General features: G+C 39.3%; 1 protein-coding gene and 1 pseudogene across 1 annotated transcript in view; one reads left to right on the top strand and one right to left on the bottom strand.

Annotated features, from left to right (window-relative positions):
- Nucleotides 1-23422, bottom strand: part of C1H1orf87 (chromosome 1 C1orf87 homolog) — a 76817-nt gene extending 53395 nt beyond the window's left edge. Inside the window, 2 exon segments of the mRNA XM_030870386.2 lie at nucleotides 3276-3510; nucleotides 23316-23422. Of these exon segments, the coding sequence (XP_030726246.2) occupies nucleotides 3276-3510; nucleotides 23316-23422 (342 nt within the window).
- A 988-nt stretch (nucleotides 23423-24410) lies between these two features.
- The window catches only part of LOC115860480 (bridging integrator 3-like), an 87510-nt pseudogene continuing 87089 nt past the window's right edge, over nucleotides 24411-24831 (top strand).

Raw genomic sequence — 24831 nt, 5'->3', positions numbered from 1 at the left:
CAGTTGTGTTTGTCCTTTTGAAATGTTTCCATTACCATGAGAAGAGCTTGCCTTGAAGAGCCCATTGGATTCAGAACAATAAGAAAAACAGAGCAGACCTGAACCAAATCTGCAGTCTGGAGACAAGCCTCGAAAATCCTACTGGAATAAGTAAAAGCTGTCTTACTCACATATGTGATGTGAACAAAAAGGATTATTGTTATAAACCACTGAGTATTGGGCTTGCTTGTCTCACAGCATTATTACTACCACAGCTGACCAATAAAGAGAAGAAAGCATAACAAAATAAGTCCTGTTTTAAGATAATTAAAATCTTCCCACTGATGTGTAATGGTAGTCTGACTAGGATGATGGCAGAAGAAACAGAAGAGGACACTTTGAGAGACATAAAAAAGATGGAATTTAAAGAGCTCAGTGATTAGTTGGATATCAGAGTTAGGGATGGAGAAGAGGAAAGCATGCACAGATTTCTTGCTTATGCAACTGGGAGAGTTGTGGGACCTTTCTGTGAGACACAGACCACAGGAAGAAGAGCAGGATCAAAGGTTTGGCTTTGAACTTGTTGGAGCTCAGCTGCCAATGCACAGTCAAGTGGAAATGTCCCTGACATCTGTCTATCCATCTATAAAATGAGGATAACATCATGTGTCTCTACCTACCTCAACGGCTGTTGTGGAGAACAAACAAGATAAAACATGCAAAAGGACTTTGTAAAGAACATACTACGAATCAACTGTGATAATTATTAAAATTAAAACACTAACACTTTCATTTTCATGCTGCCAGATGCAAAAAGCACACTTTAATTTTATTTTTGAAACTGTGCTACTGAGTCTGTTTCTAGTTATACATTCTTTTTTTTATTTTTTGAGAGAAGGCAGAGCTGATGCTTCTGAGAAGCAGTGTAAACAACATATATGTATTTTCAAAGATGTGGAAGGAGAGGACTTAGAGACAAAAGGTCCTAGGGCTGGCAGTGAGAAGAGCCAGGCTCTAACTGGAGAACTTGAACTATCATTTAAGCTCTCTGGGCCTCTTATTCTTCATTTGTGAAATGAAAGTTTGTATTTGTTGATTTCTAAGCTACCCTTACTGTTCTTGGATACATGAAACTACGGATTCTCTTAACATTTTCAGCTTTACTTACCTCCTACTAACGATAATCTTTAAATTTATCTGTAATTTAGAATAGAGTTTCATACTTGCCTGTCCCCACCCATGTTGGCTCAAGTCTCTATCAGCTACTTTTCTTTTAGAGCAAATTCAGCTGGTCCAGATTGCCTGTTACATCCCAGGCAGGAAGGCTTATTTTCATCTGTGTATGAGGAATAAGGATCTAGAAGTTCTGATTGGTTTACTTCTTTCACTGTGGCAGGATTCCCTTTACCACTTAGTCAAGGTGGTAGTGAGGGTCTCTGTACCAGGCAACTGTGGCTGCCACTGGCCGGCCAGGACCATACACTCGGCAGACAGAACCAATTAGGCCCCCACTTCCTATGAGGTATTGCTGTGTTTGGTGGCTGGGTGTTAGCCCTGCTGAGCCTCCCATCAGAAACCTCCTTGAATACTGGGAGAGGAGGGACAAATCATCTTCCTCTGGCACTACAGAGCTAGCAAAGAATCCAGATTGTGGAGGTCCAAGAACAGCCTACCCAATGAACATTCTGCCTTTTACAATGGCTAATCCAGAAACTGTACCCCAAATGGGTAACTTGATGTGATAGGGAGAGTGCCAAGAAACAAAATTTCATTTATAAGAGAAAAACTAGAAGTGACTTAAATGCCCATCAATAAGGGATTAGTTAAATGACCCATGTTATATCCATATAAAAGAATGAATACAGTTTGGGGATTAAGGACCTAGAACCTGGGCCTCAACTGTGGCTCTGCCACTTCTCAGCCTTATGACTAGGGCAAGGCACTTGACCTCTTTGTTTTTCAGTTCCTTCATCTATGATCTGAAGATAATAAGAGTTCCTACCTCATTGGGTGCTTGGGGAGTAGTAAATTAGTTAATATATGTAAAGAGCTTAGAATAGTGCCTGGCACATAGTAAATGCTATATAAGTGTTAGTTCTGATTATGACTCTCATAAAGACAATAAACATGATGCTTAGGATGAATTTTTTGAAGCTGGGGGAGAATTCTTGATATGAAGTGAATAGACCAGGATAATAAAGAGTATATACATAATGGTTCATATTCAGTGTCCATGCATGGAAGAAAGAAGAGAAAGAAATATACCACTATTTGATTGAGTTTTAATTTCTTTTTATTTATATTCTTCCGTTTTACAAAATTTCTACATGAGTATATAATATTTTATAATTAGAAGGATCAATAAAAATTTTAGGAAGGAAAAAGAGAAGTCCCCAGTGTTTGAGATCTTGCAAAACATGGTCTGAGTTCCATTGGTGGACTGGTAACCACTCCAAAGTTTAATCTTTGCAGAGTTCTCATGAGCAAAAGATCCCAAATCCACAGGATTTTATATTCTCATGACTGGAAACTAGTGAGCATCTGAGTGATTTAGTAAGGGCTATTAAAATTATAAACTAAAAATACTTATGTTAGAGTTTACTGCAGACTCTAAGTCAGTATTCTAATAAAATGTCTGGCTGTTACTTCATGCTTGGCAGTACTGCAAAACTCCTCTATATGTCGGTTTAATTGCAACTTCAGCAATTTTTGGAAATGGTACTTTGTTACCAATGAATCATTAGTTTGTCTTGATTTGGGTCCAGTTTTCAATTGCTGCTACTCTTGCTTTTTAATTACAAAGTAATAATCATTTAGAGTCATCATTACCAAGTTAGTTTGTTGTGGATTGTTTGGTTGATTCTTAACAGAGTGCAGTGATAATATATTTATATCAAGATAGTTTAAGGCTGATAATTTTTTGATGTCTAGACATCATTGGATTTTTCATTGGATTTTGAATATAAATGATCTTTTCCTGTAATGTTAAAGCAGACGAACCCTCCCCCTCTAGCACACCCCAAATTTGCATGTATGGTGACATCACTGTATAACTATCACTGAGTTAGTCACAGATAGAATAGGTTGACCAATTCAGTTAGTGGTCAGCAAAGATGCAATACACAAACTGACCTTAAAATTCATTTTCAGATGAAAAAAAATGATTCTAATTCTATCTGATGCAAAATGTGTTAATTACCATTAGTAGAAGCGTGTGTTGGTGTGAGTCTATGTTTCCAACCTAACTCAATTTTCCTAGCCAATTACCAAGAAAAGTTCAGGTATTTGTTACTCACTTGGCCATCCAGAAATCTGCAACTGAGTGCTCCCGTTAGGAGTTTCTGGTTGTCCTCTGGTTTCTGGTTTTTCTCTGGGTGCTTGCTCTTTTCCACTTCATCTGGGTCATGATTGATTTGATGATCTGTGGGATTAGTAGAAGCTGGGGGGTCTCTGCTAATCTGCTTTGCAGTACCAGACGCTGATTTCTGAAGTACGGTTTGAGTTTCTGCCTTCAAGTTCTCATTCTCCTTGCTGGGAAGAAACAGTTTTGCACTTTGTTACTCAGGGCAGACTCCATCTGCACTAGGCTGGCATAAGCAAAGTAAGGTATTAGCATGGTGTTGGGAACATTGGTAACTTAGCATGGCATAATGAAGAAGTAAACGTTGGTTAGTTGTCTAGGGATCATTTACCATAGAGAGACCATGTTATTCTCTTCTCAGGCTTTATCTTCCATATACTCATAATCTGTCCATCTGCTCCAAAACCCTTACTGTAAGAAACGGCAGTGTCAAAGATGAACTGTAAAGGTTATCACATATCTTTTTCACTTACAAGTCTAACAGGTATTTTCAGTGTTTGCAACTAGAAAAGGAAGAAAGTCAAGGCAGTTTGCCAGCTCCAGTTCTGCTCTATGTCTCTCCTTAATTGCCTCACTGTGAGGCTTCTTTTTCTCTCAGTAGTCTTCCATTTAATTTTAATATTAAATATAGAGGGAAAAAAAACCTGTAGGAAATTTAAATAAAAAACAAAAATCTAAAAATTATTCAATGTTGTTTAATAACTAAAGACATAAGTCAAAACAATTACAAGGTATTGTTTTATTTGTTTAATTTATTTTATTTTTTTAAGTATTATTTATTTTTAAAATTTTTGGCTGCACTGGATCTTTGTTGCTGTGAGCGGGCTTTTTTCTGGTTGCAGTGAGTAGGGGCTACTTTTCGTTGTGGTGCACGGGCTTCTCATTGTGGTGGCTTCTCTTGTTGTGGAGCACAGGCTCTAGGCACGCAGGCTTCAGTAGTTGTGGCATGCGGTCTCAGTAGTTGTGGCTTGCGGGCTCTAGAGCACAGGCTCAGTAGTTGTGGCACATGGGCTTAGTTGCTCTGCGGCATGTGGGATCTTCCCAGACCAGGGCTTGAACCTGGGTCCCCTGTCCCTTGCATTGGCAGGTGGATTCTTAACCACTGCGCCACCAGGGAAGCCCAAGGCATTGTTTTAAATATAGAAAACTTCTTTGGAAATAAGAAAAACAAATGCTCATGGTCTCATAAATAGATATAATTCTTATAGTGGATGACCAGACTAAACACGTTAAGAGTCAGGAACTTGAAATTTTTAACCTAGTAAATCAATTTTTAAGACTGTATATTAAGGAAAAAATGCAGAAAAAGAAAAATTTAAAACTCTATTTTTTAATAGATGGATGTGTTGAGTATTTCATTCTATGTTCATATGAGAGAATGTATGGAGCCATTAAAATAGTTATGAATAATTTTAATGACAAAAGAAAATGTCTAGTTATACAAATAAATGAAAATATATAATTATCTTAACTATAAATTCATGTATAGATGTATATGTGTTCATGTGTTAGAGTACATAGTATATCTAGAAGGAAATGTCAGAAGTAAACAGTAAGTATCTCCTAATAGAAGTTAGGATATTGCATTATGCTATATTATATCATATTATATCTTATAAAACTATTATTCTAAATTTCCTACATGAGGAAATGTTATTTTATTATCAGGAAAAATAAATTTAAAAATAGCTATGCCTTAAGCAGAACACTCTATGACATAAATCACAGCAAGATCCTTTTTGACCCACCTCCTAGAGTAATGGAAATAAAAACAAAAATAAACAAATGGGACCTAAAGAAACTTAAAAGCTTTTGCACAGAAAAGGAAACCATAAACAAGATGAAAAGACAACACTCAGAATGGGAGAAAATATTTGCAAATGAAGCAACTAATAAAGGATTAATCTCCAAAATTTACAAGCAGCTCATGCAGCTCAATATCAAAAAACCAAACAACCCAATCCAAAAATGGGCAGAAGACCTAAATAGATATTTATCCAAAGAAGATATACAGACTGCCAACAAACACATGATAGGATGCTCAACATCACTAATCATTAGAGAAATGCAAATCAAAACTACAATGAGGTATCACCTCACAATGCTCAGAATGGTTATCATCAAAAAATGTAGAAACAGTAAATGCTGGAGAGGGTGTGGAGAAAAGGGAACCCTCTTGTGCTGTTGGTGGGAATATAAATTTATACAGCCACTATGGAGAACAGTATGGAGGTTCCATAAAAAACTAACAATAGAACTACCATATGACCCAGCAATCCCACTACTGGGCATTTACCCGGAGAAAACCATAATTCAAAAAGAGGCACATACCACAATGTTCACTGCAGCTCTATTTACAATAGCCAGGACATGGAAGCAACCTAAGTGTCCATTGACAGATGAATGGATAAAAGGTGGCACATATATACAATGGAATATTACTCAGCCATAAAAAGAAACGAAATTGAGTTATTTGTAGTGAGGTAGGTGGACCTAGAGTCTGTCATACAGAGTGAAGTTAAGTCAGAAAGAGAACAACAAATACTTTGTGCTAACACATATATATGGAATCTAAAAAGAAAAAAAAAAAGGTTCTGAAGAACCTAAGGGCAGGACAGGAATAAAGACGCAGACATAGAGAATGGACTTGAGGACACGGGGAGGGGGAAGGGTAAGGTGGAACGAAGTGAGAGAGTGGCATGGACATATATACACTACCAAATGTAAAATAGATAGCTAGTGGGAAGCAGCCTCATAGCACAGGGAGATCAGCTCGGTGCTTTGTGACCACCTAGAGGGGTGGGATAGGGAGGGTGGGAGGGAGATGCAAAAGGGAGGTGATATGGGGATATATGTATATGTACAGCTGATTCACTTTGTTATATAGCAGAAACTAACACACCATTGTAAAGCAATTGTACTCCAATAAAGATGTTAAAAAAAATAAATAACATTAAAAAAATAGCTATGCCTTATGCCTAGATGGTTGTATACATTTTAGCTCTTGTTATTGACACAGTGGAAAGGACCCATTTTAAAGCATGTCATGTTATGTGAGCATAAAACAATTGCTACAATACTTGTTTATTTGAATAAGGCCAAGATTTGATGTATGTATATGTTTTACATTAAGTCTCTTAGTCATGGCAGCATGAGAAGCAAAGAAGGCTTAAGAAAGAACTCTGAGGAACACCTACATTTACAGAGGGAAGAGCCCTAAAAGGAGATTTAGAAGAAATTCTAAGTAAGGTGGAAGGGAAACCAGGAGAATGTGGTCTGGCAGCAAAGTGAAGAGAATGTTTCCAGAGAGAGGGCATAGTCAACAGTGTCATGTGCTGCTGAGAAAGATGAGTCCTGAAATGTGTCCGTTGAGTTAAGCCATAAGTACGTCATCAGGAATCTTGATAAGGGGAGCTTCCTGAGGTAACAGAGGTGGACGCTAGAGTGAAGTGGGTTGAGGGGAGAGGGGAGACATAAAGCTAAAGGTAGGAAGTATAAAGACCTCTGTGAAGAATTTTGGCTGCAAGAGAAGAGAGCGATGGGGTGGTGCTGGAGTGCAATGTTGATTTCAGATAGGGCTTTGTTATTATTATGTTCATCTCCTAAATATACAAACAGCTTGTACAACTCAACAACAAAAAAACAAACAACCCAATCAAAAAATGGGCAGAAGACCTTAATAGACATTCCTCCAAAGAAGACATATAGATGGCCAGTAGGCACATGAAAAGATGCTCAACATTGCTAATTATTAGAGAAATGCAAATCAAAACTACAATGAGATACCACCTCACACTGGTCAGAATGGCTATCATTAAAAAGTCTACAAATGACAAATGCTGGAGAGGGTGTGGAGAAAAGGGAACCCTCCTACACTGTTGGTGGGAATGTAAGTTGGTGCAGCCACTATGGAAAACAATGTGGAGGTTCTTCAGAAAACTAAACATAGAATTACCATATGGTCCAGCAACCCCACTCCTGGGTATATACCTGGACAAAACTATAATTCAACAAGATACATGCACACGTATGTTCATAGAAGCACTATTCACAACAGCCAAAACATGGAAACAACCTAAATGTCCATCAATAGAAGAATGGATAAAGAAGATGTGGTAAATATGTACAATGGAATACTACTCATTCTTAAAAAAGAACGAAATAATGCCATTTGCAGCAACATGAATGCAACTAGAGATTATCATACTAAGTGAAGTAAGTCAGAAACAGAAAGACAAATACCATATGATATCACTTATATGTGGAATCTAAAATATGGCACCAGTGAACATATCTACAAAACAGAAACAGACTCACAGACACAGAGAAGAGACCTGTGGTTGCCAAGGGGGAGAGGCGTGAAGGAGGGAAGGACCGGGAGTTTGGGATTAGCAGATGTAAGTTATTGTATATAGAATGAATAAATAACAAGGTCCTACTACTGTGTAGCACAGGGAACTATATTCAATATCCTGTGCTAAACCATAAGGGAAAGGAATATAAAAAAAAGCATGTCTCTATGTGCATCACTGAGTCACTTTGCTGCACAGCAGAGATTGGCTCAACATTGTAAATCAACTATACTTCAATTAAAAAAAACAAAATTATAAAAAAGAAACTAAAGACAGTAGGGACTTCAACATATTTAAATGAAGAGCCGGGACTTCCCTGGTGGCACAGTTGTTAGGAACCCGCCTGCCAATGCAGGGGACACAGTTTCGATCCCTGGTCTGGGAAGACCCCACGTGCTGCAGAGCAACTAAGCCTGTGTGCCACAACTACTGAGCCTGTGCTCTAGAGCCTGTGAGCCAAAACCTCTGAAGCCCGCATGCCTAGAGCCCGTGCTCTCAACAAGAGAAGCCACTGCAATGAGAAGCCCACTCATAGCAATGAAGAGCAGTTCCCGCTCACCACAACTAGAGAAAGCCCGTGTGCAGCAACGAAGACCCGACATAGCCATGAATAAATAAAAAAATAAATAAACAAACAAAAAATAAATGAAGAGCCAACTGACCAAAGGAGAGGATATCATTGATTAAATAAGGTGAACCCTGACAAAGTAAGATCTCTGAGAGAACAGAGATAGAAATGAAACTTCAGGGTGGGGAAGTAGGAAGATGGGTGAAGATGCAGGCAAATTTTAACATTTGGCGACAGGAGACTGACCAAATTGCTGACAGCTTGAATTTTCTCTTTGACATACAAGGTATGGTTACCTGTTGGGTCTCAAGAAAGGAAATGCTGGGGTAGGAAGTCTGAATTAAGGACATATGGCCTGACATAGCGTCTATAAAGAGCGGAAGATAGCTGATCAGAAAAATAAGGAAGGTTGTCTGGGCACAACTGAGCAGCCACTGAAGGTTGGAGACCAGGGTTTTTGCAGCATCAGTTGGAGAGGGCACATGCCCAGTAGTCCTCGTGGAGACGCAAGGAAGGCAGACAGCGGGGCTCGTCCAGAGCTGGGGCTTTGCCAGACAGGTGCAATCAAATGGCAATACAGCAAGATGGGAATGCTAGAAGAAGAGTGTATATATAACACACAGTTCTTGCAATGAGAGAAGACATACAACATATGGTCCCTGACCTCAAGAAATTTCATTTCATTTTGCTGTCCAAAAATAACAGAAATAATGTTAACAACTGGTATAAACTTGCTTCTAGAAGTCAGGATAGTGGTTATCTTTGGGGGGAGGTATAAAGTCCAGAAGGGAACATCAGGGGGCCTTCTAGGATTTTGGTACCATTCTGTTTCTGGATCTGGATGTCTGACGCAAGGGTAAATCAGGTTTGTGAAAATTCAGTGAGTGGTATACTTGTAATGTGCACTTTTATATATTACATAGGTATATTTCTATAGAGTGTTAAAAGAAATTGGCATAAAATTTACATAAATAATATGAAATCTACCTAATTTGTATATAAATAAATGTCAAGTGAGTGTTACAACGAATCAGTGCTATTTGAAGTTCCTAAGAAAGATAAGTAACTATGGTTTGCAATGGTTTGCAAAAATAATGGTATTACTGGGCTTCCCTGGTGGTGCAGTGGTTGAGCGTCCGCCTGCCGATGCAGGAGACACGGGTTCGTGCCCCGGTCCGGGAGGATCCCACATGCCACGGAGCGGCTGGGCCCGTGAGCCATGGCCGCTGGGCCTGTGCGTCCGGAGCCTGTGCTCTGCAATGGGAGAGGCCACAACAGTGAGAGGCCCGCGTACCGCAAAAAATAAAAAAAATAACAATAGTATTACTGAGTATTTAGCTACATGGCAGCCACATTATAGCCATTTACAAACATTCTTTTATTTAATCTTTAGATCAACCCTATGGGTAGGTACCCGTATTACTTTCATTTTAGGATGAAAAAATATAGGTTCCGACAGTTCACGCGATTTGTCCAATTCTACATAGATACATCCACAGGGTCTAAGTCTTCTTGATCGCACCTTGATTGTTCCGAGTCAGGACAGGATCCATGGAAGTTAGGGAATATGTGAGGAACAGAAATTAGAGGACGAGGCATGCAGGAAGTGAGGATTAAAAAGCAAAAATGGTCCTGGGGCAGACAGTTAACTCTTCTGGATGAAGGCAAGGGGGATGAATCATCTTTGCTTTAATCACCTTCAAAATCATTTTGTGGGCAGTCTCAGGACAGAATTGCCTGAGAAATGTTAAATGTAACTGTCTGTTAAAACAGCCACAGTAGATGTAAAATCAAAAATGACCTGTTAACTCTGTTCAAAGTAAAAGCTGTTTTTCTTTTTTTTTAAAACAAACAGCATACATAGCACTTTAAAATTATGAGAAAGACTCCCTAGCTGAGAAATGGCATGTGTCTGCTATGAGCACGATTCGTCAACAGGCATTTGTGGTTATGTTGTTCACAAACCCACAGTTCTTTCCTCTAGGCTTGTGTGCTCTCTACCTGCAGTATTGAAAATAGAAATTTGCCATTTCAAAGGAAGGAAAAAAATGTCATCAATACTGTCTAGGAAGCAAGACACAGCTAGCTTCCTCATATGTACTGCTAACCTCAGCTGCTGCTCTCAGGGATGCTGTGAAGGGTTTAGTGTCATCTGGGAACTATGGCAATTAGGAAGGATGACAGTAATGCTGGATGATAAATAAATGAGGAGAAAACTGTCCAATTGTTCCCTTTCTCACACTAGGCACTTCCTGCAAATCAGCCCTTTAGTGCCACCCTTTTGTAGAGCTCAGAGTCTCAGGATTAGAAAGAAACATTGCAAGGGTGTCTCGTAGCATCCTCTGCCCAAAGCAATATACAGATCCCACACTGGCCCCACCTCCCATGCAACTCCATCTCACCAGATCTCACATTTGATTTGGATTACACCCCTCGTGAGAACATCAACTCGCAAATGGAGGACCCAGGGGGCTCAGCAGAAAGGTCACCAGATGCCATCTTAAAGGTCTGCCAGCCTTGGCAGAGGTTCAGTGCTGCCAATTTCCAACTGCGTACCATCTAACAGGCCTCAAACCCTCTGGAGAAGACAGTCCAGAGTGTGCCAACACAGTGAATGGGGATCTAATTTCAGTAAATGAAAGCATGTTCTTGTTTGGAAGTAATAACAGATAATCGGCACAACCAGACTTTTCTCTTTTAAAAAGACAACAACAAAATAAAAAATAAAGTGGGACTGGGGAGGGGACTGCAGCTGAAAACCTCACCAAACTCCATGGGGAAGCTGAAACGTAAAGCCTGTGCTAATGTAGCAAATGTTGTTGTGATGAAATGTGAGGGTTTTTTCCTCTTCTTTTTTTTTTTTTTTTGTTTACTCCCTGGAGCCAACCATATACTATTATCATTGATGTTTAGTCTTCAGAAAGATTTTTAAAGTACATTAATTCCCAAACCCATGCCCAAATTATTTCTTTGTCATTGTAATTATGCTAGCTAACATGTCCTACATGCTTATTTCTGTGTCAGCCACTGTGTATAAGTTCACATAAATTATTTCATGTTATTCTAATAATCCTGAAAAGTAGGTATTATGATCATCATTGTACAGATGAGAAAAAAAATCATAAGGGAGATTAAGTAAATTGCTCATTGATAAACTGATAATAAGTAGAGATCTAGGGCTCAGACCCAGGTCTGTACGGATCCAAAGCGTGTACTCCTTCCTCCACATTTCTCCTCAACTTCATACCCATAATAAACAAAATGGCTACTGTTAAACAAGAGGATTTTGATTCTCTTTTAAAATGTTAATAAAAAATAATGTATATAGAAGTACCTAGTCCATCTTCCAACCTAGGCTTATAAAGTCCCTCTCAGAACACCCAAGTGGCCATCCTTCAGCTTTGATTTGTACCTTCCCAGGGACAAGGGATTCATAACATTCCCAAAGTTATTTCCAAAGTATCCCACATCTCTCTTCATAGCATTGAGCCACATTCTGACAACAATGAAAATAACCAAAGTGTATTTTTCGTGGCATTTTGCACTATACTACTTTACAGAATGAGAACAGTTTCTCAAATTGGGGCCATTTTGGCTGCAAAATTAGTAACCAGTTCAATCACCAATTGTTCTTTGGTATGATTTACTCCTCCCCTCCCCCTTTTCTTTTCTTTTTTAATTGAGGTATAGTTGACTCACAATGTTATATTAGTTTCTGGTTACAGCACAGTAATTCACTATCATTATAGATTTTACTCCATATAAAGTTATTATAAAATGTTGGCTATATTCCCTGTGCTGTACATTTTATACATGTTTTATACCTAGTTGTTTGTACCTCTTTGTCCCCTTCACCCATTTGCTCCTCCCCCAACCCCTCTCCCCTCTGGCAACCACCGGTCTGTTCTCTGTAACTGCGAGTCCCTTTCTGTCTTGTTATATTCATTTGTTTTATTCTTTAGCTTCCACATATAAGTGAAAACATACAGTATTTGTTTTTCTCTGTCTGACTTATTTCACTAAGCATCCAGGTCCATCCGTGTTGTCATAAATGGCAAAATTTCATTCTTTTTTATGGCTAAGTAATATTCCATTGCATATATAATGTTCTTTATCCATTCATCTGTTGATGAACACTTAGGTTGCTTCCATATCTTGGTTACTGTAAATAATGCTATGAACATTGGGATGCACATATCTTTTCCAATTAGTGTTTTCGTATTCTTCAGATAAATTAACTCACAGAAGATGATATGCCAACATACCTACTCTTCTGAAACCTTTTTACATGTAAGTCCAATTCTACAGCATTAGGCATATTTACACCATGGATGTTTTCTTCTGTTTTACTTGTTTTTTAGCTATGCATTATTACCTTCTTAGTCAGGGTTGCAGTGAGCATCCAATCCACTCACTGTCTTCAGGCTGTGTTGTCTTCAAAGATCTCACAGTTAAGCGGGAAAAGCAGACATTTAAACAGAAAATTATAATGTGATAATTGAAAAAAATAGAGTATGTAAAAAAAAGATATAGAATCACAGAGGGTTGTCAAACCAAATCTGCTTAAGAGGAGTGGAAATGACTCCATGAAGGAATTGATTTATAAGATAGCAGGTGAAAGAGAAAGTAAGAGGTGGGAGAATATTCCAGATAGAATGAAGGGCTTGTTCTTGGAGAAAAAGACAGTGATTGAACTTCAGACCACCTGAGGCGGGTAAGAATTGTGTAGGGTGCTGGATAATAAGATAGAAACTTGGGTCACTCTGAACTTATTAAATCAGAATTTCTGAAAGCAGGACAAGAAAATTTATATTCTTATCAAACACCTCAGATGATTCCTGTGTACACTGAAGTTTGAGAAACAATGGCATAGACAATGAAAAAGGAAGGTCTTTTCCATAGTTGTGCAAAATGTACAAATAATTTCAGGCAGTGGCTAAGGATGTGAGCTATATGTCCAAGACACCTGGTTTTGAGTCCTAACCCCAAACATAACTTGTGTGATTTTGATAAGTTATTTCACATCTCTAATTTTCAGTTTCTCATCTGTGAGATTAGAAAAATAATACTTATCAAGATAAGGTGTATAAAATATTTAGCACCGAGCCTGGGTTCCCAGTCAGCCCATGACAAATGGTAATTTTATTTTAGTCCTAAGTTAAAGTGCTATCTCCTTTATCAACACCTTTCTCATCACCCAGGTACAGAAGGGGTGCTCTTTCCTTTGGATCCCCAAACTTTCTTTGTTGATAGGTAAAACTAAAGTTTGAAGGATCAACATTTCACAGTTCATAGGAACTGAGGAAAATCTATTTAAACAGATAAAAAGACAGAGTTCATGTAATCTCTCCCACCACCTTGTTATTTACTAATAATAGTAAATACAAGTTATAGAAATCATCCACTTTTAAAAAAAGCAGATTAATTCATATTTAAAATCTGCTCTGATAAAGCACAATTCTTTGGAATCACATTCCTTAATTTTACAGAAAAAAAAAAACCCCAAAACCCCAAACATTGTTGTATCAAAGTGTCCTCAGGTGAATTATACCCAGGAGCTGTGCAGACTGTGCTGTTTTTAAATCTTTGAGCCAACAATTTCAACTATAGGCTTGAAATTGAATGTTCTTTGCACTTGCATTCTCCCCTGTTTCTAAGCAAGATAATTGTGCAACTGCCTGGCCTCTTCATCAATTACCTCCGTGCTTTAAGGCACAGCTCTGAGCCAGGTTTTCCATCCATGCTCTGAGATCCTCGAACGGCTCCTACAGTTCTTCTCTCTCTGTAACATGTTCTGGATACATCCGCAGGGTCTATGGGAACAAGGAGCAATAATGATTGCTATAGGGGTTTTGTTTAATTAGATTGAACTAAATCAGTGGTATGTAAAGAGACCATGGATTTGAAAAGTGTACTATAGGAAAGGAGGGGAGGAATGAATAGGCAGAGCACAGGATTTTTAGGGCAATACTACTCTGTCTGATACTATAATGGTGAATGCATGCCATTATACATTTATCCAAACCCATAGAATGTACAACACCAAGAGTGAACTTTAAAGTAAACCATGGACTTTCAGTGATTATTATGTGTCAGTGTAGGTTCATCAATTATAACCAGTGTACCACTCTGGTGAGGGATGTTGATAATGGGGAAAACTACGCATGTGTGGAGGCAGGAGGTATATGGGATGTCTCTATACCTTCCTTTCAATTTTGCTGTGAACTTAAAACCGCTGTAAAAAATAAAGTCCTAAAAAAAGTGTACTGCATAAAAATAAATCTGTGCTTTCTCAAAATTATAAGTGGTTAAACTATATGTGGCAAGGTATTATCTCTTTATAGAAAGTTTCCCTGTATGTATACAAGAACTTATGTTTTGTTTTGCCCTTAAACCAAACTAGGATTATACAGTTTTGTGATCTTTTAAAATTTTTCCAGTTGACAATATAATGTGGATACCTTACACATCAATGTTTATGTATCCACAAGAACATTTAAAGTGTCTAGATAGTATTTCATTGTATAGATATACAAGAGTTTATTTAACTAGTCCTCTATTATTTGGGAACATTTACTGTTCTCAAATTTTTACTAGTTTAAATATTGCTTCTCTGCTGGACATTCTCCTTTTCTCCAACTTCCTTGTGTCCTCATCCACCCTGAGAAGCTGAGCTTTGTGGACTGATCAGCTGGTCAGCTCCCATGTCTTCTGATTCTGGCCCTGGCAGGAGACTGGTTCTCCCTGCAAGAGTGTCTCAAGCTACTTGTGTCTTCTGCCCAAAGGTCACTATTTTCTCCAGGTGGCCTGAGTTACAGAATGCTTCCATCTCAATAACATTCCCCTTTTCCAATCTCTGCAGACCTTGCAGCTGCTAGCCCATGATTCCTGTATTATATCTTGCAATTCTTTTACTCTTGTAAACAAATCCTCCTAGAATCATCCTAATTTGAGTTATGTAATCTGTTTCCTACTGGACCCAGACTTGTATATGCTTGTGTACATTTTTGAAACCAAACCATTACATCTACCCATAATTATTTCCACAGAATTGATTCACAGGTGGTGATTTGATGCCAAAGTACATACACTTTTAAGGCTTTTTATAAGTATATCTAAAAAACAATAGCATATGAGCACTCTTTTTCTTAAACCCTTGTCAACCTTGGTATTTCCATTATAAAAACATTTCCAATTTGATTGTTAGAAAATAATATCTCACTGTTGTTTAAACTTCTTTCATTACCACTCAGGTTAATTCCCCACCCCACTTCCCCAACCATACATATATACCTAGTGTTCATTTTTATTTCTTCTTTTGTGAATTGCCTGTCTAGATCTTTTGCCAGTTTTTGAAACTGGGCTGATCATCTTTTTCCTATTGATTTGTAAGGGCTCTTTATACATTAAGAGGATTAATTTTTTCCTGTCATATATGTTGTAAATAGTGTTTTGTTTTTGCCTTTTACTATTTATTATATTTTTGGAAGTGTAGGATTTCAAATGGTAAAGTAACAACTTTTACCTCACAGTCTCAAGATTTAAGATCAATGGCCACCTGTTTTTTATACCATTGATTTGACATTTACTCACATAAAGCCCTATACTCTAATTTAAAGCTCTATGCCTATGTCTTGGGCTGGAGGCTTATGTCCCAAACAGTATCTCATGCTCCTTTTTACTTCTCACAGTGTTTAGAATAATAATAATAACTTAAAACCTATTCTAGGAGGTTAATAAAAAAGGAAAAAAACAGTGGAAAGGGCATAGGAGGAGTATGATTTTTAGCATATTACTTCATTTCTTTGAACTTGTGAAAACATAGACAATTGTTCGTGCTCTGATATCGTTCTGTTTTAGGGACAGATTGAGTTCATGGATAGTAAGGTAATATGTAGATTATATAGCAAGAAATACAATAAACAAAGATAAAGTATTACAATTAGTTATTTCTTTAAAAAAAAAAAGAATAAGTAGGTATTTGAATTTTTAAATCACAAAGTTTATCCAGGCTTTATGTAGGGACTATAATTGATTATTGCTACCATCTCCTGCCTGGATTACCATAATGACTCCCTAAACGGTCTCTCTCATTTTACTCATGCCTCTTCCAGTTTATACTCCACTCAGCAGCCAGAACCATCCTTTAGAAAGCATAAATTCGATTGTGTCCTCCACTGCTCTCAATTTTCCAATGTCTTCCCATTCTACATAGAACAAATCCAGAGTTCCTACCAGGGGCCACGTGGCCCATGATCTGAGCCCCGAGGGCCTCCCTGATCTCACTTCCTACGCCCCTCCCCTTGTTCACTAGCTCCACCAACTCTAGCTTCCTTGCTCCATAGTTTACTCTCTGTGTAGAACTGTGGAGGCACGGGGATGGTGATGAACACCTGTGGTGTCGCTTGGTACAGACTGACTCTCATGGGTGGAAAATCAGCAGCTATGCAGCTGCCCTGATCTCTGGGTGCTGTGCTCCTGGGAAGTGACACTTTGGCACTTTGTATGAAGCAGGCATAAGGCAACCTAGTACCAAAAAAATCTGCTTAGACTCCAGATGCTCAACTTAGGTGCTATTTGTAGCAGTTGTTGGGGAAAGCCAAATGTTCAGTATCTGGAGAACTTGGGGTCTGTGGGAAGTTGCAGCCTCTTCTTCTGGGGCAGGAGAGGGAAGAAGAAACTACTAGTTTTATGGAAAGTTGGAATCTGGTGAGCCACACCCACTGGGATAGAGTTGGTCTAGTCTTAGCCAGCTCACTGCTAGTTAACCATGGATAAGTCTCATTGGGTAGTTCTGACTCATCTCTACACAGTCTCAGTTAAATGCCATTTGCTTAGAGACGCCTTCTGGAAACGTCCCTTGTGATTCCATATACCCTTATGACCCTCCTCTATTTTTCCTCATTGCACTATCCTCACTCGAATGGTCATTGTTTACCTGTTCGTTGTATGTCTCCCATCACTAGGATTTTAGGTAACCTGCTGTGTCCCTAAGGCTTGACACTCAGCAAGTACTCAATTAATGTTTGTTAACTGAAAAGATGTCAATTCCATACATGCATTAATTTCTAAAACTGTTAACATTAACACTTTAAAAGAGTTCAAGAAACTCAAAAATATTGTATTAATGTGAAGGGCTTTGAGGGATTAAAAAGTGACAGAATATGGGCTCCATGAGAGTCATGTGGAAAAATAAAGAATTTTATATTTATTGGCTCTAAACATCAATGTACATTATTACAAATATTTGCTATTCTTTCCCATAACATCTTGGAGTCAGCTTCCCCTGTGCTTAGTAATTCTATACCAACAGCAATATAACTATGGAATAAAATGCTTTGGGTCATTGATTCTTGGCATGGGAAGGAACTATAGAGTCCAACTTTATTCACCAGAAGCATCTCTACTCACAGGAGTTTCTTGAAAGGGACCCAATTCCTCTTTTATTTAACAACTCAATTTCCAGATTCTATAAATGTTCCCCTAGGCCACTTGTCACACCCTGGAGCTTCCATAATGCCACCCCTTTAGTGCTTGCACCTTTAGTGTGCCAGGATCCCTCCTAAAATGTGGCATCCAGGATGAAGCATAGTACTCCCAGGTGACAGGTCTAGTTCTGAGTATGATGCCTGCCTCCTGCCCCACCCCCCATTCCTCTATCTGGACACCTTTGGCTCATGCTGAGCTTAAACCCAAGTGTACAGGGGAAAACCCTCCATTTTATTCTCCACTCTACTCTCTACTACTACCACACACTACTGGTCATCAAAGAACTCCAAGCAGTTCTTTGACATCAGCTGAGGGTCCTACATTTCAATTCCGTTCTGACACTATCTACCTGGAGTTAGCACTGATGCCACAGGTTAAGGGCTCAGTCACACAAGACTGCCCTGCCCCCTTCAGGTGTCAGTCACAAGTCCAGGTTGGTACCTATATTTCTGACAGGGTGGCTATAAATTAGGATTCCCACAATTCCCTCCTCAGGTTTGATGAATTTGCTAGAGTGCCTCACAGAGCTCAGGAAAACCATTTACTTGCTAGATGACTGGTTTACTGTAAAAGGATACAACTCAGGGACAGCCAGATGGAAGAGATGCAGAGGGCAAAGTATTTGAGGAAGGGCATGGAACTTCCATGCATTCTACAGACATAACACCCTCCCAGCACATAGATGTGTTCAGCAGCCTAGATGCTCTCTGAACCCCATACCTTTGGGATTTTTAGGAGCCTTCATCATGTAGTTATGATCAATCATTCACTCAGTCTCCAGCTTCGCTTCCCTCTAGGAGGATAGGGTGGTGTCAGGCGCTGAAAGTTCCAAGCTTTTAATCATGGCTTGGTCTTTCTCGTGACCAACCTCCATCCTGGAGCCACCCAGGATCCCACCAAGAGTATCCTCATTAGAACAAAAGACACCTTATCACTCAGGAAATTCTTAGGGCTTTAGGAGCTTTGTGTCAGGAGCCAGGGTCAAAGATTAAATAGTAGAACAAATGATACTCCTAGTACTCTTATCTCTTAGGAAATTGTGAGAGTTTTAGGAGCTCCATGCCAGGAGCTGGGTGGGAGCAGAGACCAGTATGTATTCTTTTTTTAAATTGAAAAATTTTTTTCATTTTTTATTTTTTGGCTGCACCGCACAGCTTTCGGGATCTTAGTTCCCCAACCAGGAATCGAACCCGGGCCCTAGGCAGTGAAGGCACGGAATCCTAACCAGTGGACTGCCAGGGAATTCTCAGAGACCAGTATGTATTCTATTACTTCACAGCAAGTAAAACCCAAACATTTATTCTATATAATCACTTACATGTACCCTTATCTAAAGACATACTTTACATATATTTCTCTTGATTTTATCTTGCTGGTTTTCGCTCATTTTCCTGCCAAGTCTTCCCAGCATTCCACTACTTACCGTTTACTAAAGTGATTTGTCTATCTTCCTTCAGTTGGGGATTTCAAAAAATGTTGACTAAGAACAGGGTCACACATAAATCCTCTCAACCTCTCCACCTCCGACACATTGTGTTTACATCCGTTGTTCAGTCACTACCAGGTTGGTATGTCGCCTATCTTAATACTATTCAGTCCAGAATTTTCTGCCTTATTTCAAGGCTTTGTGAGAAAAATGTGCCTAATGACTCACTGAAATTAACCAATACTGTGGTTAATTCCCTTCATCTGCACTGCAGTAACCTCATCAATAAAGAGAATGTGGTCAGTTTAGCATGCTCTGTTTTTTAGTCAACATGCACCAACCCTTAGTGACCATCACCTTTGTGTTTTGTTCTCACATCTAATATATTTAATTCTTTGGCCTGTAATTTTGCCAGGGATTGTCCACAAGCCTCAAGTTCTGTGATTTCATTACCAACTTTTATCTCCTTTTAGAAAATGAGATATTTGTCTCAAGTCAACTGGCATATATGTTCTTCTGGATCAGCTATCAGATGACTCATCAGGGTTCCATAGTAATATCTTCGTGTTATTTTAGCAACATGGGCCTTTAGACTTGTGTTTAAAGCACTAAGAATTGTCTTTCTAGATCTTTCCTTTTCTTGGCATCTATTGTACTCTAATTCATTCATTAGGCTTTCAATATGTACAAGACTTTGCACTCAGTGCTGAGGGTACAGATGTGCACGTAGAATTTACAGGTAAATGGGGGGAACACAGAAATGCACAGGAAATTGTCAGAGTGCAATAATCCCTACGAATGCTATGGGAGCCCACAGAGGGAGGGAAGCAGGCAAATCTGAGGCCGGTGATGGTGGCAATTCATTAGATTTGCATTTTACAAAGACGGTGCTATAGCTATACTTGAGAATTGGGCTTCTCAAACACGAATGTTGCATAGGCCTCACCTGGGAATTGACAACAGTGCAGATTCTGACTCAGTATGTCTGGAGAGGGGCCTGAGAGTCTGCATTTCTAACAGACTCCCGGGTGAGGTCGATGATGATGGTCCATAGACTACCCTTTGAGGAACAAGGATTCAGAGAGTGAATGAGAGAATGAGATTAGAGACAGGGAGCAGGGTTGGAAGGCTGGTGTAGGGATATATGAGGAAAATGATGATGGCACAAACTGAGGGACACCTGCTTTACTCTTTAAGCCTGTACCTTGATCTTTTTTGTGAAAAATATGTATTCTAAGTAGGCATTGAGTATTTTCCGTTCATCTCCTGTTAGTAAGTGTCCAGGCTTAACTAAAAAAAGACGGAGGGAGTGCTATTCCAGTCTTAATTCTTAATAAGTGGCCTGACTTTAAGTTCACTGAGGCCTCAGTTGTCTCACCTCATCTGTAAAATGGGAGACTGGTTGTTATGGGTTATGTGCCTCCCTGCCAACTCATATGTTGAAGTCCTAACCCCCAGTATCTCAGAATGTGACCTTATTTGGAAATAGGGTGACTGCAGATGAAATTAGTTAAGATGAAGCCATGCTAGAGTAGTAGAGTTATAAGCCAACTGACTGGTGCCCTTATGAAAAGAGGAAATCTGTACACAGACACATATATAGGGAGAGGCAAGGAGAGAGACCTGGAACAGAAGGATCCTTCCTGGGCACCTCAGAAGGAGCAGGGCTCTGCTGACACCTTGGTTTTGGCTGACTAGTCTCCAGAACTGTGAGACAATACATTTCTGTTGGTCTAAGCTACCCAGTTTATGACATTTTCATTCAGCAGCCCTAGCAAACTAATAGACTGATTTGTACCTTGAAGATCACTTCTCTGATATACTATCCATCTTTTCCACACATCCTATAAGAAATCTGAACTAAATGTGGTTACACAAGAATAGTTCTATTTTTCCATCCATTATTAATTTGTAATTTTTTTAATCCAGATTTTCCTTATAGAAACTTCTTCTTCTTTTGGCTTTTACTTATGTTTCTTATGTACATTTTTAATTTATGGGCTCAACTGATTTACCCCAAAGAAAACACCTTCTTGAAGCCCTGGCTGAAAGGTGTAGATGTAGTATGATTAAAATGTTTTTTAGAGTCAGACTTTGGAACATGCAAAGGCATGGTAGCAGTGGGTCTGTCTTTAACTCAGCAACAAGAAGCCTCTTGAGAGTTATTTATTTTTGAACCATACAAAAATATTTTAGGAAAGCTTGTTAACTGTCCTATGTCATTCCAGCAACAGTAACATCAAGTCCATAGAAACAGAAAGAGAAAACTTATTTTAATATTAAAAAAATAACAATTGTTTTATTGTCTGTGTCATAGAAGAAACAGAACTGTCTTTTATTTCCAATTAATGTAGTTGACGTAATGTACTCTTAATTCCTGAATCTAAAGTTTAAAGAATAAAGAGAAATAAATACAGGTACCTTCTTATAAGACAGATGGAATTTTTCTCTACTATAAAAGGACAAGGATGCTTCCCCCACCTCCCACCCCCATTAGGAACGTATTAGACTCTGATACCCCTGGAAAAAGGAAGGGGTTGGGGATGAAGGGGTTAAACAAACAACCTCAAAGAGGAATGGAAATTAGTAGACTAGCAATGTCTTCCAGGTAGAAGGAGAATTGAGCAAGGCATTCCAACTGATCTTATTTACTTTTCTGGACAACGACTGGGATTTGTCAAGATCAGCAGATCTTGAAATAATCACTTATCACAGTATCTTAGTTTCTTCATCTACAAAACAGAGATAACCTGGCATAGAATATAAAAGGGATGCCAAGTGTTTCATAGAAAGAGATTTGATTTTTTACTTAATGTCTTGTATCCATGGAAAGATTTGCCTCAATAATAGTAGCAGAACCATTTATTAAGCACGTTGAATATACTTCTAGGCACTGGAAAGATGTTTTGCATACTTTTTCGCATTTGATCCTCACAACAACCCTACTAGATAGATGGATTTTATTCCCACTTGATAGAATCTGAGGCCAGAGATGTTAACTCACTTTCTCAATGTCAAAAGTCTAGGAAGGCACAGAGCCAGGATTCAAACTCACATCTCTCAGGTCTGTAGGGATCTCAAATGTATGACTCACGTGCTGCAAAGCTCACTTCCTGTGCCATGACAGACATTACTAATTGATTACAGTACTCACTTTGGAATCTCTTGGGGCAACCGTACTGATTGGTGGGGAGGTAAATTTGCCCTTCTAAAGCCTATACTCCATAACAGTAGTCCTCATGGCCTCATCTTCAGGGATTCTGATTTAATAGGTCTTGGGTTGAACCCCACATCTTTACTTTTAAGGACTCTCTGGGTGATTCTGATGATAGCCAGGTTTGGTGTCCACTGCTTTCTGAACCTATGTTCAATGAGGTTAGATCTTTATGTTTCTCTATTTTTTTGGTCTGTGGGTTTCTGAAATAGAGGAAAGAACTAAGGAAATCATTTTAGGAGGGAAAGGCAATTATTAACGGGCTGCTATTTATGGAATATCTACTAGATGAAAGGCAGGGTTAGTATCTTCTTTTTCTTATGCAAACCACCAAAACTCTGGAAGGAAGAACTGGTCATACTTTTCTGTGCCAAACATCTAGAGAATTTTAGCGATATATGAATGTCCCCCTTCAAGTGTGACTGTGATGAGTTTAGAGGAAGAAAGCCCTCTTAGTTATGTTCTAAGAAGCCCCTATTGGAGGAGTATGGATTATGAAGAAAAGTAAGTGAAACTCTTACAATTGATGACTCATTACCAATCCCACTCCTTTAATTCATAACAATTTGATTAACAACCTTCCCCTCTCCCTCCCCACCCCCCCAAAATGACTAAATGTGGTAGATTACAAACCTGATGAGAAGAAGCAGCAATGCTCCATTAATATTTATAAATGTCTCAATGCTTATATTTCCCATCTATTTGGAAAATCAGCCCAAGTAATTAAGGAGTATGGGGAATTACAAAGATGAAAACTTTAGGAAAACACTGTGCATAGAAGTTATCAACACTATTTTACTTTTACTGTTTCATCTTAATGACTTAATTTTCCATGGACAGTGTTTTTAAAATGTAAATTTCTGGATTAAAGAAAAAACTTCATTATCATCCAAGCAAAACAGGTATTTTTCAAATAGTAAACTTACATCTTTGGCTTCTCCACAAGGTATCGAAAGTGTTTACTTCCAATGATTGTCACCATCATCTCAGGCATTGCATTTGATCCAGGGGCAGTCTTCCAAACTGAAGACATAATTCTCAAAACCTCTTCAAATCCTTGGGGGTGGAAAATAAGTAAAACTCTTTCTCTGGATTTTCCACTAGGCAACTGTAGCATCCTTGTCAATAATAACAACAACAATAATAATAGCGAGACCAAGTGCTTTACCTATATTATTATTTCAGTATTTCTAATAAAATCATGAGAAAGATACTCTTAATTACTATTATCATTCTTGTCTTACAGTTGAGGGAACAGGCATAATGTAGCTAAGTAACTTATCCAATATCACATAACAGTAATTAGCAGAGTTGGGAATTCCACCTAAGAGGGCTACAAAACTGGTTGACAGCCATTCGGTGACGCTGCCTTCCTGTACTACAAGTCAAGTGACAGGATTCTTGTGAGGTCAGAGAGGAAACCAGGGCTTTAGAGGGACGTGTGAAGAACTCAAATTCAGTTTTGAAGCTCAGTTTCCCTATTTATGAAACCAGAATAATTCCAGTTCTGCTCTCTGGATTCAGGGATAAGCCAATGAGATCATGCATCTGAAGGAGCACTGTCCATAGAAAAGGGGATTTTTCTCGTTATCACTGATCTGTTTCTGCAACAATGCAGTGGATCTAAAATTGAGATCCAGCACTAGATATTCATTGCATGTTTAAACAGCTGTGATGCCAGGAGAAACTTAGAATTTCTATAAACCTGGTCCCAGGCTAACCATTCCCTATCAGAGGCTCTCAGAGATTGAAAGGCTTTTAGAAATCATTCTAATCCAAATGCTCCCTCTACAGATTGGGAAACCAAGGCCCAGAGAGGGTGTTATTTGACCAAGGTCACACAGCGAGTGAGAGCATACCTGTTTCCAGTACTCTGGTCTGATAAGTAGACCAGGGTTCTTCCCCAAACCCTAGCTTCACTTAGTGTGTGTTGAGCAATAGGACCTGCTCTGCGAGGGTAGCCCCATCCCTACAATTTCTTTGAAGCTATCTGGAAACTTCAAGGACCAGAATTTGTGATTATGGGGGTCCTCTCTACCCAGCAGCTGCGTGTCAATCCTTTCCCTGGAGAGCTCAGAGGGGGCGGCCTTACCGCTCGGGCGGCTCAGGGGTGCGTGGTCAGTGCTTCTCCCCAGGATCCCGACCTACGGAAGCCTGTGGGGACGGGGGTGGGGCGGGAGACCGGAGCCCAGGAGTCGGGCCAATCACAGGGCCCCGCTCCTGGGCGGAGGCTGCACCAGCCCCCGGTCGCTAAGGACGCAGAGGGCTGTTGCTGGGCGGGGACCAGATCGCCCACCTGCGGGAGGCTGGGGCCTTCCCCGCGGGTGCCCAGGGTGTGGCTGCTGAGAGGCGAACAGTCTGGATGTTTTTTTCAAATCTGGTCTTTGGAACTTCCTCGAAGATCTGTGAGCGTCCTTCTTGAAGTCCATCTCTCTCACTTGT

The sequence above is a fragment of the Globicephala melas genome, chromosome 1 (genome assembly GCF_963455315.2).
Source record: "Globicephala melas chromosome 1, mGloMel1.2, whole genome shotgun sequence".
In the NCBI taxonomy this organism is placed as follows: domain Eukaryota; kingdom Metazoa; phylum Chordata; class Mammalia; order Artiodactyla; family Delphinidae; genus Globicephala; species Globicephala melas.
This window is presented reverse-complemented; position numbering and strand designations above follow the sequence as displayed.